The sequence below is a fragment of the Pelophylax lessonae genome (assembly GCF_965119305.1).
Source record: "Pelophylax lessonae genome assembly, chromosome: 1".
In the NCBI taxonomy this organism is placed as follows: Eukaryota; Metazoa; Chordata; class Amphibia; order Anura; family Ranidae; genus Pelophylax; species Pelophylax lessonae.
In genome coordinates, this window is record NC_138768.1 from 525,535,746 (window position 1) to 525,548,198 (window position 12,453).

General features: G+C 40.1%; 1 protein-coding gene across 1 annotated transcript in view; it reads right to left on the bottom strand.

The window, feature by feature from the left end:
* Nucleotides 1-4,777: 4,777 nt before the first annotated feature.
* The window catches only part of LOC309568894 (rod cGMP-specific 3',5'-cyclic phosphodiesterase subunit beta-like), a gene marked incomplete at its 5' end in the record, with an annotated part of 100,398 nt that continues 92,722 nt past the window's right edge, over nucleotides 4,778-12,453 (bottom strand). The window contains one exon of the mRNA XM_082274673.1: nucleotides 4,778-4,879. Within this exon, the coding sequence (XP_082130799.1) occupies nucleotides 4,818-4,879 (62 nt within the window). The 3' untranslated portion in view covers nucleotides 4,778-4,817. The remainder of the gene's footprint in view (nucleotides 4,880-12,453) is intronic.

Below are 12,453 nucleotides of genomic sequence, written 5' to 3' on the forward strand. Positions count from 1 at the left end.
CACAGAAAAGAGGTGTGCACACTGCTGGAGGAAGCAGCGGCTGCAGTAGAGAGCAGAGCCGCTGCTTCCTGTATGGCTCCTGTCACAGGCGGAGTGCATTTCATATCACTCCGCCTGTGACAGAGCCGGAACTATACAGGCTCTGTCACTGATATCCTAAGTCTCCCACGGCAGCTGGGAGATCGGCGGGAGACTTGGGATGTCTGCGCCTGGAGACTAATAGAGGAGAGTTGTCTCGGTTCCTAAGACCATCGGAAATATGTGTTTTCCGATGGTCTTAGGCAACCCCTTTGAAAGAGTCATTCGACCCCAAAAGGGGCCGCGACCCACAGGTTGAGAATCGCTGTTTTAGGAGAACTCTCCTGTGAATTTGATTGGAGCCAAGAAGTGAAGGTAAATCCTCCCAATGCGGACACAGGAGGCTGCAAAAAACAAACAACCAAACCCTTACCATTATATTATGTACACTTCCTGATGATGCTGTGGGCAGGAAAATGCATGGAGGCAGGGACACGGTGCATCTGACATCAAATCCATTTAATGTGGTCTGGGCAGTGGAATGCACGCTGAACCAATATCTTGTTAGTGGGGTGGACGTTGATACGGAAAGAGTTAGCACACTGCTGGATCCTGCTAGTGCCGGCTTGGGCACGATTACATGTGAGTGGTAATTTGATACTTTCTGTAAGCATGAAACTTAATAAATGGGTTGCACTATGATCCTGCTTTTTGGGGTTTAAACCTACATCTGAGGATCCGTGGAGGAAGATAGTAGAAAATTAGTGTCACATACCTGGTGATGGAGCCTGACGTGGAGAGGAGGACTATCTCTTACATCTCCGGCTCAGGACCCCTGATAAAGTAACAGTTGGCACAAGATCCTGAAGCGGCACGAGTGCCTGGCAGTTGTGGTGATGGCGGTTGCAGATAAGAGGTCTGTGCGCACTTGAATGCAGGCGGGATCGTGATGCAGGGCAGCAAGCACTTGGTGACTGGTAGGTCACAGGCAGCGAAGCACTTGGCAGGCCGCAGATGTCAGACAGCAGGTATGTGGCAGGCTGCAGAAGTAGGGATGACCTCCACAGTTTGGACACAGAGCAGGGTCAGGCAAGCCGGGTCAGTAACTAGCAGGCATGTCAGGAACAGAGCAGTAGGCAGAAGAGTAGTCAGGTTTACACTGGAGTTTGGAACAGTAAGCAGATAGGCAGAAGGATTAGGCAGGGACGTAGTCAAGCATTTTCAAACGGATAGCAGAACGGCAACTGGAGATCAACCACAGGAACACCATTTTGCCCCTGTACAAATCATTAGCAAGACCTCATCTGGAATATTCAGTTCAGTTTTGGGCATCAGTTCATAAAAAGGATATTGGGGAACTGGTGAAAGTGCAGAGAATGGCAACCAAACTGATAAGAGGCATGGAGGAGCTCAGCTATGAGAAAAGATTAGAGGAACTGAATTTATTCTCTCTTAAGAAGAGGAGATTGAGGGGGGATATGATCAACATGCATAAATCCATAAGTGATCCATATAGTGAACTTGGTGTTGAGTTATTCACTTTAAGGTCATCACAGATGACAAGGGGGCACTCTTTACAGTCGAAGGAAAATACAGAAAGGCTTCCTCACAGTAAGAGCTGTAAAAATTTGGAATAGACTCCCTCAAGAGCTAGTTATGAGGTTATGGCCAGATTAGTAGATTGTTTTAAGAAAGGCCGGGATTCTTTCTTAGATACATATAATATGGTTCTATTGCACTGAATGGGGACTAAGTCGCCTGACAGGCTGCCCAGTGTAAGCCGAGCCTAAAAGAGGCGCCTCTATGTGTAGCATTATGGTTACATTTAATGAAGGTACAACATTTAGCAACTCACATAGTTGATGATTAAAAGAGGCACATATAAGTATGCAGGCATCCAGGTTAAAGCTGTCCACATAGACCATCCTCCTCATCGCCGGCTCTCACCGCTGTCAGTCTGCAATGGTGATCAGGAAGACTACCCTGCAGTAGAGCGATCTGAAAGCGAGGCTTGAAGCTCTCATGGAGTGCAATGTGGAAGGGATGACATAGATATTGGTGCAGAGGATAGATTACGTCGACAGCTCTGCGTACTTAGATGTGCCTGTTTTATTCATTAACCATGTGAGTTTCTAAATGTTGTACCTTCATTAAATGTAACCATATTGCTACACTTAGAGGCACCTCTCTTCTCTTTTATACTCTGTATCTCTTCCTGGATTATGCTTTATGCATTCCCTATTGACATTTTTTTTGTGTCCACAATCCACCAGCTCCATGATGTCATCATGGAGGAGTATAAGAGGACTCCATCCAGTGGCAACCTGTGACGCTCTGGTGAACTCCATGCCCAAGAGGGTTAAGGCAGTGCTGGAAAAAAATCGTGGCCACACAAAATATTGACAGTTTGGGCCCAATTTGGACATTTTCATTTAGGGGTGTACTCACTTTTGTTGCCAGCGGTTTAGACATTAATGGCTGTGTGTTGAGTTATTTTGAGGGGACAGCAAATTTACACTGTTATACAAGCTGTGCACTCACTACTTTACATTGTAGCAAAGTGTAATTTCTTCAGTGTTGTCACATGAAAAGATATAATAAAATATTTACAACAATGTGAGGGGTGTACTCACTGTTGTGAGATACTGTGTTATGTGAATATTTTAGTAATTGGAAGGAACCAATAGGCTTTCACTGGGTGTCTTTTTACAGTGGTCAGACAAGTGGACAATGACTGATGATTGGCTGATTTTGGGCACATTATGCATGCAGACCTGTATGTGCTGTGTTAGACAATAAATAATTACAATTAAGATTTTTCAAAACACAGTTTATTTACATGTATGATTATTACATTGCATAGGTCGTTTGAAAATGCTGATGGCCATCATAGCGTTTCACATAAATAATAATTAAACTGATAACAGTGATTATTGGATCACAATATAATGAGTTTACAGAAACTGAACATTTTGGCTAAAATCCAGGTTACTTCTAATTGCTTACAATAAAAATGGTTTCACTCAAGACAATATAAATAGATATATGAAATAAGCCTGTGGTGAATACATCCTGCATAGATTATGTATATTTACAGTACATTACACTATGTATCAGTTTAATATTTTGCTTTGTGATTCAATTATACTAGCTCTGGATATAGACTGAAACTGATAAGGCGTCTTGCACTAATTTGTATTTACATGAATATAAGAGAATCGGTAGAAATGTTTTAATGACAATTACTAGACAGTAGTTCTTTTTTTTTTTTATTAGCACTCATGCAGTTACATTAAAGGCTAAGTTCATTAAAAATCTACATTTTGTTTCAAAGTAATACTAACAGGCTGACTCACACAGTGGCTTCTTCCATGTCTATGGGACACCAACTGTGGGATACTGCCACTGGTCAGGAACATACTGCCACTGGTCTAGGGACCCTAAAAGATGCTTTTCTGGAAGACCATGATTACCCCAAAAAAAACTGAAATATTGGATGTTGGAAGCACTGCCAGTGATTAATTTATTGCAAATAATGACCCTTAAAATTGTCTTGATGACATGCGATGGGATAAAAAAAATCTAAAATGCATATACAGAAACATTGGCTTGTTTTTATATTTAACCACCGGCAGTTATATGGCGGCAGGTTCCCGCAAATTGCCGTACCTGGCGGTCCACGGGAGCAATCCTGGGGGTGCGCACGCCCACTTGCCAGCGTGGAAGCCAATCCAGGGGGCCGGCGGCTGCGATTACCTCCAGGCACCCCTGATCGCTCCCCGTGAAGAGAGAATGGCAGTCTGCTGTTGTAAACACAGCAGACCGTTGTTCTCTTTGGTATCCATGAAGAGCTCCTGTGTTCCTCCTATTTAGGAACACAGGTCTCTGTATTGATTTTACAAGCCCATCCCCCCACACACACAGTTAGAAAACACCCCTAGGCTCACACTTAACCCTTTTGATCGCCCCTGGGTTAACCCCTTCCCTGCCAGTGTCATTATTACAGTAACAGTGCATATTTTTAGCACTGATTACTGTAGTAATGTCACTGGTCCCCCCAAAAGTGTCAAAAAAGTCAAATAGGGGTCCGATCAGTCCCTCGTAATGTCACAGTACTGATAAAAAATGCTGATCCCCACCATTACTGGGAAAATAAATAAAAATTACATAAATCTTTCCCCTAGTTTGTAGACGCGATTTTTTATATATATAGCAGAAAGTGAAAAATATTGTTTTTTTCAAAAAAATTTCAGAATTGTCACTATTTTTTTGTTTATAACGCAAAAAATTTAAATCACACAGGTGATCAAATACCACCAAAAGAGAGCGCTATTTGTGGGGAAAAAAAGGATATACATTTTATTTGGTTACAGCGTCACACGTCTGCGCAATTGTCAGTTAAAACAACGCAGTCCCGTATCGCAAAAAATAGCCTGGTCATTAACAGGGTAAAACCTTCCGGGTCTGAAGTGGTAATCTTGACTTTGGCAGAAGTGAGAGCTCCAACCCACCTTGACAAGGATTAAGAATTGCCCGCACTTCTGCATTGATGTTACCTTAGAAACATTTTTGAGAAATATTGTAGCCAAAAGGCCATCAGGTCTTTGGGTATGCTGCAGGAATCTGTGCCATATAGAATATAATTCAAAAATATTCACAAATGTCACAAGATGAACTTTGTATAACAGCAAAATTGATTTGTGTGAGTTCTAACAAACCCATATTTACTGTAGCTAACAAATCTTCAAGATATGAGTTCCTTCAAAATGAGGTACAAAATATGTTTGTTGTTGAAGAATTCAAATTAATGTGCAAGTTGAAGAATTAGCAGCATTGGCCCCTCCACCTCCAGCAGCAGCACCTGTGAATAAAAAAAATCATTTTTTTATATTAGAGATACTTCCTTTAAAATTGCATTTTAAAGCAAATATTGACTTAGGCAAATAGGGTATTTAAAGTAGAACTATAAGCAAACCTTTTTTTTTTGATAAAGCAAGGGAGGGTTATAACCCCTGTCAGATTTTTTTCACCATCTGTGTCCCATAGCGGAGATTCCCCTTCACTTCCTATCACATAGCCAAACAGGAACTGAGAGGAAATCCCTGCAAATTAATGGAATTCCTTGGGGAACCCTTAGGTCACCAGGACTAGTGTCCATATGGGAAGATTTCCTCTCTATTATGTTTCTGGGGACAACCCAAAATTTGATCCCCTGAGGAAGTCACGTGATGGTGACGTAACTCGTAGGGCGTAAAGAGAGATACCAGAGATACCGGAAGTGACGCGAATCCAGGAACGAGCCCAGTGCTCATGTAACAGACGCTGGATTCATCCGTTTTATATGTGAGTGGGTGAGCATTTTATTTAATATATTTTTCAAAATACTACACTATGATATTTATTTCCATATATTCCATCATATATTCTATGGAGAGATGATCTGTGGGAAATAGGATTATAAGTGAAACAATCGGTTTCAGTTTACACTATTGAGGACATCTAGTGGCGAAGGAACAGTTTAACAGGTCCACTGGATAATCTTAATAAATGCGATATACAAGAAATAAGCAGTGAGAGGCTAGTGGACACAGAGGTGGTACTTAGGATGAAGATAAGGATGAAGATAAGGATCACTTACACCCATTTCTGATTTCATGGTGAAGGGAAATTTGGAATCACAGCAACAATTTTTTAAATATATGTACAAGTATACTATAGAGTAAAATGAGTATTTCATGTAATACTATGTAGTACACTAAGCTTAGGTAAATTATACTTGTTGACATTAATGCTAAGCTTACTTGCAGGAAAAGCAGTTCATATTGCATTCATTGTAGATGAATGGGTTAAAATCAGCACATATCTACACTCCCCTATACCTTATTCTCAACAACTAAAGGGCTAGTGCAATCAAATGTTCATAATAAAAAAAATCTGATCAATATCAAACAAATATGTGTCATCTATAAGAAAATGAATTATCATATACATATAAAAAGCAAGCAATTCCTAATAGTGAAAACATTTTCTATAAAGTGAATTGGTGCTGAAAATTCAATAATCAATCAAAATACAGCACTAATTCCCTTTAAAGAAATGTTTTCACGATTATGAATTGCTTCATTTTTTACTACTTGCGGACCACAATACGTATATTCACCTCAGCAGTTTGACGTGTTAGACAGGTATGATGCCTGCAGCTACAGGCATCATCCTGGTATTGTTTTTTTGTCAGCTGTTGATTTTTCTTTTAAAAGCAATCCTAGTGCCTAAATAGCCGCTGGACTGCTTTTACAGGCGGCAGAAGGGGTGCCCCCCTCTCCTGCTATCCTCCGGTGCCTCTCTGCGCTCTCCCGCGGGTGGTTCAGCAAGCTTACTGTAGAGCAAATCGGGGACAGGAACGTCCCTGAGTATTTCTATGGTATTACAAACCAGAAGCCCTTAGTATTTTTTGTGACTTCCCATTTCTACAGAATGTAAATAAGCCCTTTTGCCTTGGAAAAAGCATCTGTTCAAACCGATCCTGGTTTCATGAGATGTTTTCAGGGCAGAGGAGAGATCTGGGGTCTAGATGCCTCAGTAAAGAGGACCTGTCACTGCTTATTGCTATCACAAAGGATGTTTACATTCCTTTTGATATCAATAAAAGTATCAAATGCATACATAGGTCATGCATGCTTATTTAAGCGGTGTTCACTGAGAGCAATAATTCTAGTACCAAACCTCCTGTGTAACTCTAAACCAGTGACCTGTAAAGGCTTTGGAAATGTTTAAAGACCGTAGTTTGTGCCATTGCACAACTGCACAGTTTTAAAGCATGACATGTTAGGTATCTATTTACTCAGTGTAACATCATCTTTTATAATTTACCAAACAATTGGGTATTATATTGTGTTTTTTTGCATTAAAATTCATTAAATAAATGCACACATTTTATTCTATACGACCTCTACTTTAAAAATATATAATGTTTGGGGTTTCTAAGTAATTTTCTAACAAAAATAAAATGATTTTTAAATGTAAACAAAAAGTGTCAAAATTGGCCTGGTCTTTTAATCCTTCATGAGTTTTTGCGGTAAAAAAATAATTTTTAGAAAAATTAAATTATGACTGAAGGAAATTGTGAAGCTTGCTAAAAATTAGAATAAAAGATGATCATAGACAGATTAACAAATTCATACTTGCATACACTTTTGGAGATATACTATTCTATATAATTATGTTAAAATGCCTTTAGGTGCAAAACATAGCTGCACAAATATATTTGTTACAATTTTGTTTGAAACACTGTAACTGGAAAACACTATTTAAACAAAATTAGGGTGTGTTACATTTTAATGCCATGCATTACTTAAGAATATGCCATGTCACCTGGACAATTAAGGACAACTGATTGAAAATAAATTGACTGAATAACTAAAGTGACTTTAGCAAAAGAGGATTCAAGAAGCTTATGGATTAAGGGCAATATAATTAAATATGTTGTGCAGATCTAGGAAACAAGTTCAGTAGGTAACAGACCATGTTCATGCTATCAGGCGTTTATTGATAATCTATTAACTTTATTTAATCATATTACTTTACCCATTCAATTAAGTTATAACTTTATTAAATTATTCATTAATTATCAGACACAGGATACTGACTCAGTTTGATATAATGATTACATTTGATACTTGGGCAACTAATTTACTGAAGCAATTACAAACTCAAAGACTGTTTTTAATGTCAGTATTATTGCACATAGAGAGTAATACCTTAATATGCTAAATAATACAAATATCCCCACACAAGTACAATATCCTTGGGTCACTCATGAAAAATACTGATGATTAAAGTATTTGAGATTCATTACAGTATTTGTACACCAGGTGAACTGGTAGTTTCCCCAAACAAAAATGAGTAAGAGGTAGAGGGTACCCCTACTCATTCACAAAAAAATTTACTAAACAATACAAATATCTCCACACAAGTAAAATATTCTTGAGTCACACTTATAAAACATATTGATAATTAAAGTATCTGAGATTCATTACAGTATTTGCAAACCAGGTGAACTCGTAATTTCTCCAAACAAAAATGAGTAAGAGGTAGAGGGTACCCCTACTCATTCACAAACAAAATGTACTAAATAATACAAATATCCCCACACAAGTAAAATATTCTTGGGTCACACTTATAAAACATATTGATAATTAAAGTATCTGAGATTCATTACAGTATTTGTAAACCAGGTGAACTGGTAATTTCTCCAAACAAAAATAAGTAAGAGGTATAGAGTACCCCTACTCATTCACAAAAAATGTACTAAATAATACAAATATCCCCACACAAGTAAAATATTCTTGGGTCACTCTTATAAAACATATTGATAATTAAAGTATCTGAGATTCATTACAGCATTTGTAAGCCAGGTGAACTGGTAATTTCTCCAAACAAAAATAAGTAAGAGGTATAGAGTACCCCTACTCATTCACAAAAAATGTACTAAATAATACAAATATCCCCACACAAGTAAAATATTCTTGGGTCACACTTATAAAACATATTGATAACTAAAGTATCTGAGATTCATTACAGTATTTGTACACCAGGTGAACTCGTAATTTCTCCAAACAAAAATACGTAAGAAGTAGATAATATCCATACTCATTCGCAAAAAAATGTGCTAAATAATACAAATATCCCCACACAAGTAAAATATTCTTAAATCACACTTATAAAACATACTGATAATTTAAGTATCTGAGATTGATTACAGTATTTGTATACACGGTGAACTGGTAATTTCTCCAAACAACAATAAGTAAGAGGTAGATAGTACCCCTACTCATTCACAAACAAATGTAGATAAACACACTGAAGCACTTTAACAAATCTTTATTAAAAATGTCCTATGATGTAAATTAATGGTCAATCACATCTTCCAGTGATGTAGACTCACCTCAGTCACAATAAATGATGACCACCAACCTGCTTAAATAAACAATATGCAAATCGCAGACGCAATCTGCACCTGATGACTGCTCACCATGAATGACAGCTCCCTAGCTAACAGCCTAATGTGAACAAAGAGTGGGGTATCCCAGGAGACCTCACTGATCAGCACGGTCATGTCCATGTTTGGTTGATGACACCACCTAGGATAACCCGCTTCCTTGTTAAAATTCAGCTGTAGGGCCTAGGAGCAGGAGCTATCATTTACAGTGAGCAGTCATAGGGAGTAGATAGTCAGCATTCATTATGTGTGTTTTTCTTTTGGTAATTGTCATTCTACATCACTGGATAACATGACAGATGATTGATTAACATTGTGGGACATTTTGGGGGAGTTTTCTTTTTATTGAAGTACTTATCAAAGAGTGGACATGTGTTTATTTACTAGTTACAAGATGCTTTTTTGGGGAATGAGTAGAGGTACTCTTTCACATAGGAGGGAAACCAGCATCTGGGGGCACTCTTATTTTTTTAAGTGGGCTTCCAGATTTTAATATTCCTCCTGTCCGCCAACTCCCACAACCACCAGTCCAGGGTTGTGGGAAAGTGGCCCCTTGTCCTAATCAACATGGGAAGAAGGTAATTTGCAAAGATAGGTCCCCACTGGCAAGGCACCCTCCCAATGTTGAGAGCATGTGGACTGATATGGTTCAGGAGATTGGAGTCTGTTTCTGCCAATACACTGCTAAGGTTTTCAAAGCTGTGTCACACAGCATAATCCTGTCAGGGCAGAAGTCCTTATTTTTCCCTGACGTAGTTAAAGCAGAGCTCCACCCAGTAGGGGAAGTTCCTCTTTAAGAAACTCCTACCCCCGCCACTGCCACATTTGGTATGTAATTTTTTTCTTGGGGGTGAGCGGGTACCTCGTTTTGACAGGTACCCACTCCCACTTCTGCTTAGCTTACCTGGGCGATATGAGTGGAAGTTCTCCTTTCCCCCTCCCTACCAACTCACGCATGGGTAGTGCGCATCCGGCTGTAAGGCCGCAAGCTGTCACAGGCGGGTGCCCCAGCTGAAATGTCAGCACTGTGGATAGGAGAGGAGAGGGAGAGAAGCAATGGTTTGGGTGACCACATTGCTGGATCCTGGAACAGGTGTGTGTGTGTTTATTAACCACTTCCCGCCCGTCATATAGTAAAATGATGGCCGCAAAGTGGTTGTCCCATCCAGGCTGGGCATCATATGATGTCCAGCAGGATAGGCCACTCTACCCGCCCCTGGGGGGTGCGCAGAACGGCGATCAGTGGTGCAGTGTGTCACTCTGACACACCACATCTCCAATCCCAGTAAAGAGCCTATGACGTAGGCTCTTTACCATGTGATCAGCTGCTGTGTCCATAGTAAATAGGAAGTGCCGTTGATTGGCTTTCTTCAGTTTGCGCCTGAGAGGCGTGAGTAGAGGAGAGCCAATCAGCAGCCTACCTGACAAGGGGGGGGGGGGTCTGTGCTTGTAATCAGAGCATTGATTACCAGTGCAGACCCTTGGGGGATGCCACTAGAGCCACCAGGGATTGCCCACCAATGGCCACCAGGGATGCCCACCCATGGCCACCAGGGATGCCTACCCATGCCACCAGGGGTGCCAATCAGCGCTCAGGGAGCCTGTCAGTGCCCTCCTCATCAGTGCTGCCCATCATTGCCATCTATCAGTGCTGCCCACCAGTGCCCATCATTGCCATCTATCAGTGCCACCCACCAGTGCCCATCATTGCCCATCAGTGCCGCCTATCAGTGATCATCAGTGCCCATCAGTGTCGCTTATCAGTGTTCATCAATGCCGCCTATCAGTGCCCATCAGTGCTGCCTATTAGTGCCCACCAGTGCCGCCTATCAGTGCCCATCAGTGCCGCATATCAGTGCCGCCTATTAGTGCCCATCAGTGCTGCCTATCAGTGCCCATCAATTATGCATATCAGTGCTACCTATCAGTGCCCATCAGTGCTGCACATCAGTGCCACCTATCAGTGCCCATCAGTGCTGCATATTAGTGTCTCATCATCAGTGCCACCCCATCAGTGCCTGCCAGTGCTGCCTCATCAGAGCTCTTCAGTGCAGGAAAAAAAACGTATTTATTTACAAAATTTTATAACATAAACAAAAAAAATTTTCAAAACTTTTTGGTCTTTTTTTATTTGTTTAGCAAAAAAAAAAAAAAAAACCTAGCGGTGATCAAATACCACAGAAAGCTCTATTTGTGGGGAAAAATGACATAAATTTGGTTTAGGTACAGTGTTGCATGACCGCGCAATTGTCATTCAAAATGCAACAGCGCTAAAAGCTGAAACTTGGCCTGGGCAGGAAGGGGGTGAAAGTGCCCTGTATTGAAGTGGTTAAAAATTAGCAGCTACACTTTTTGTAGCTTCTGACTTTTAATAAACACAAAAATGAGTGGAGCTCCTCTTTCAGTAACACTTATAGGTCTTGCTCTTTCTCCAGCCTGTGACTGGACAGTGAAAGGAGGAGCAGCAGATTGATGAGATCATACCCCTTTACTGTGCTTTCTCCTCCTATTAGCATGTCCCATTAGTACTGCTCACAACTAATTTGCTGACAATTTTTTTTAACAATCAATTTTATTATTGGAGATGTTGATAAATAAAGAAAACATGAACAAAACTACTACACATTTCTATACATAGCTAGATTTCTCTCATTCAACCCTGCAGGCTGGACATCTCTCAATTCCCACATCCACACTGAACGACGGAGGCATATACCCTGCACCTGTGGCTGTCTGTATACCCAAACAGTGACTGCATTTGATTGGATGGAATCACTGTTCGTCCAACAATTTTCCACCTGGCTCCTTCAATTTTTTAGTTCAAGTTTGTCAAGCTGTGTGGTGCTAACAGAGCAACCCACAGCTTGAATTTTGGTTGATTTTAGCAGGGGCTGTATATAGAAAATGGTGATTTAGTTAGATAGTAAATAGGAAATCAGGTCACATTATATCATGAACCCACCGACTAATGTCAGTAGTGTCACTACCATCTAATAGGAGTAATAGGGATGCACTAGTTCAACAAATCCTTCCAGCTTATAAATCTCTTTATCTTAAATGTATTGTAAATACGACGATGTCTGGGAATGCTGTCCTCTGTCTGGTAACTGTTTTAATATATTAGAATAATCCCCACTACAAAACCATGTCAGCAGCAATCTGTCACTTCTACACTAAGTTATTGGCTTTTGTTGGGGTACTTGGGCCATGGTGATCTCTCTAACCACAGTAAAGCTTACACTGTCCATTTACAAATGTAACTAATTGTTCATTTAAGAAGCAGACAGCCCTCAGAAGACCTAATATGAAGTCACCTTATCTCAGATTATTCCACATAAAACAACAGGGAATCAGTTGGAATGCAACTAATTAGCTAAACAATATCATTGGATTAATACTTTTCATTATGTGGATTCTTGAGTTCTTATGTGACAACT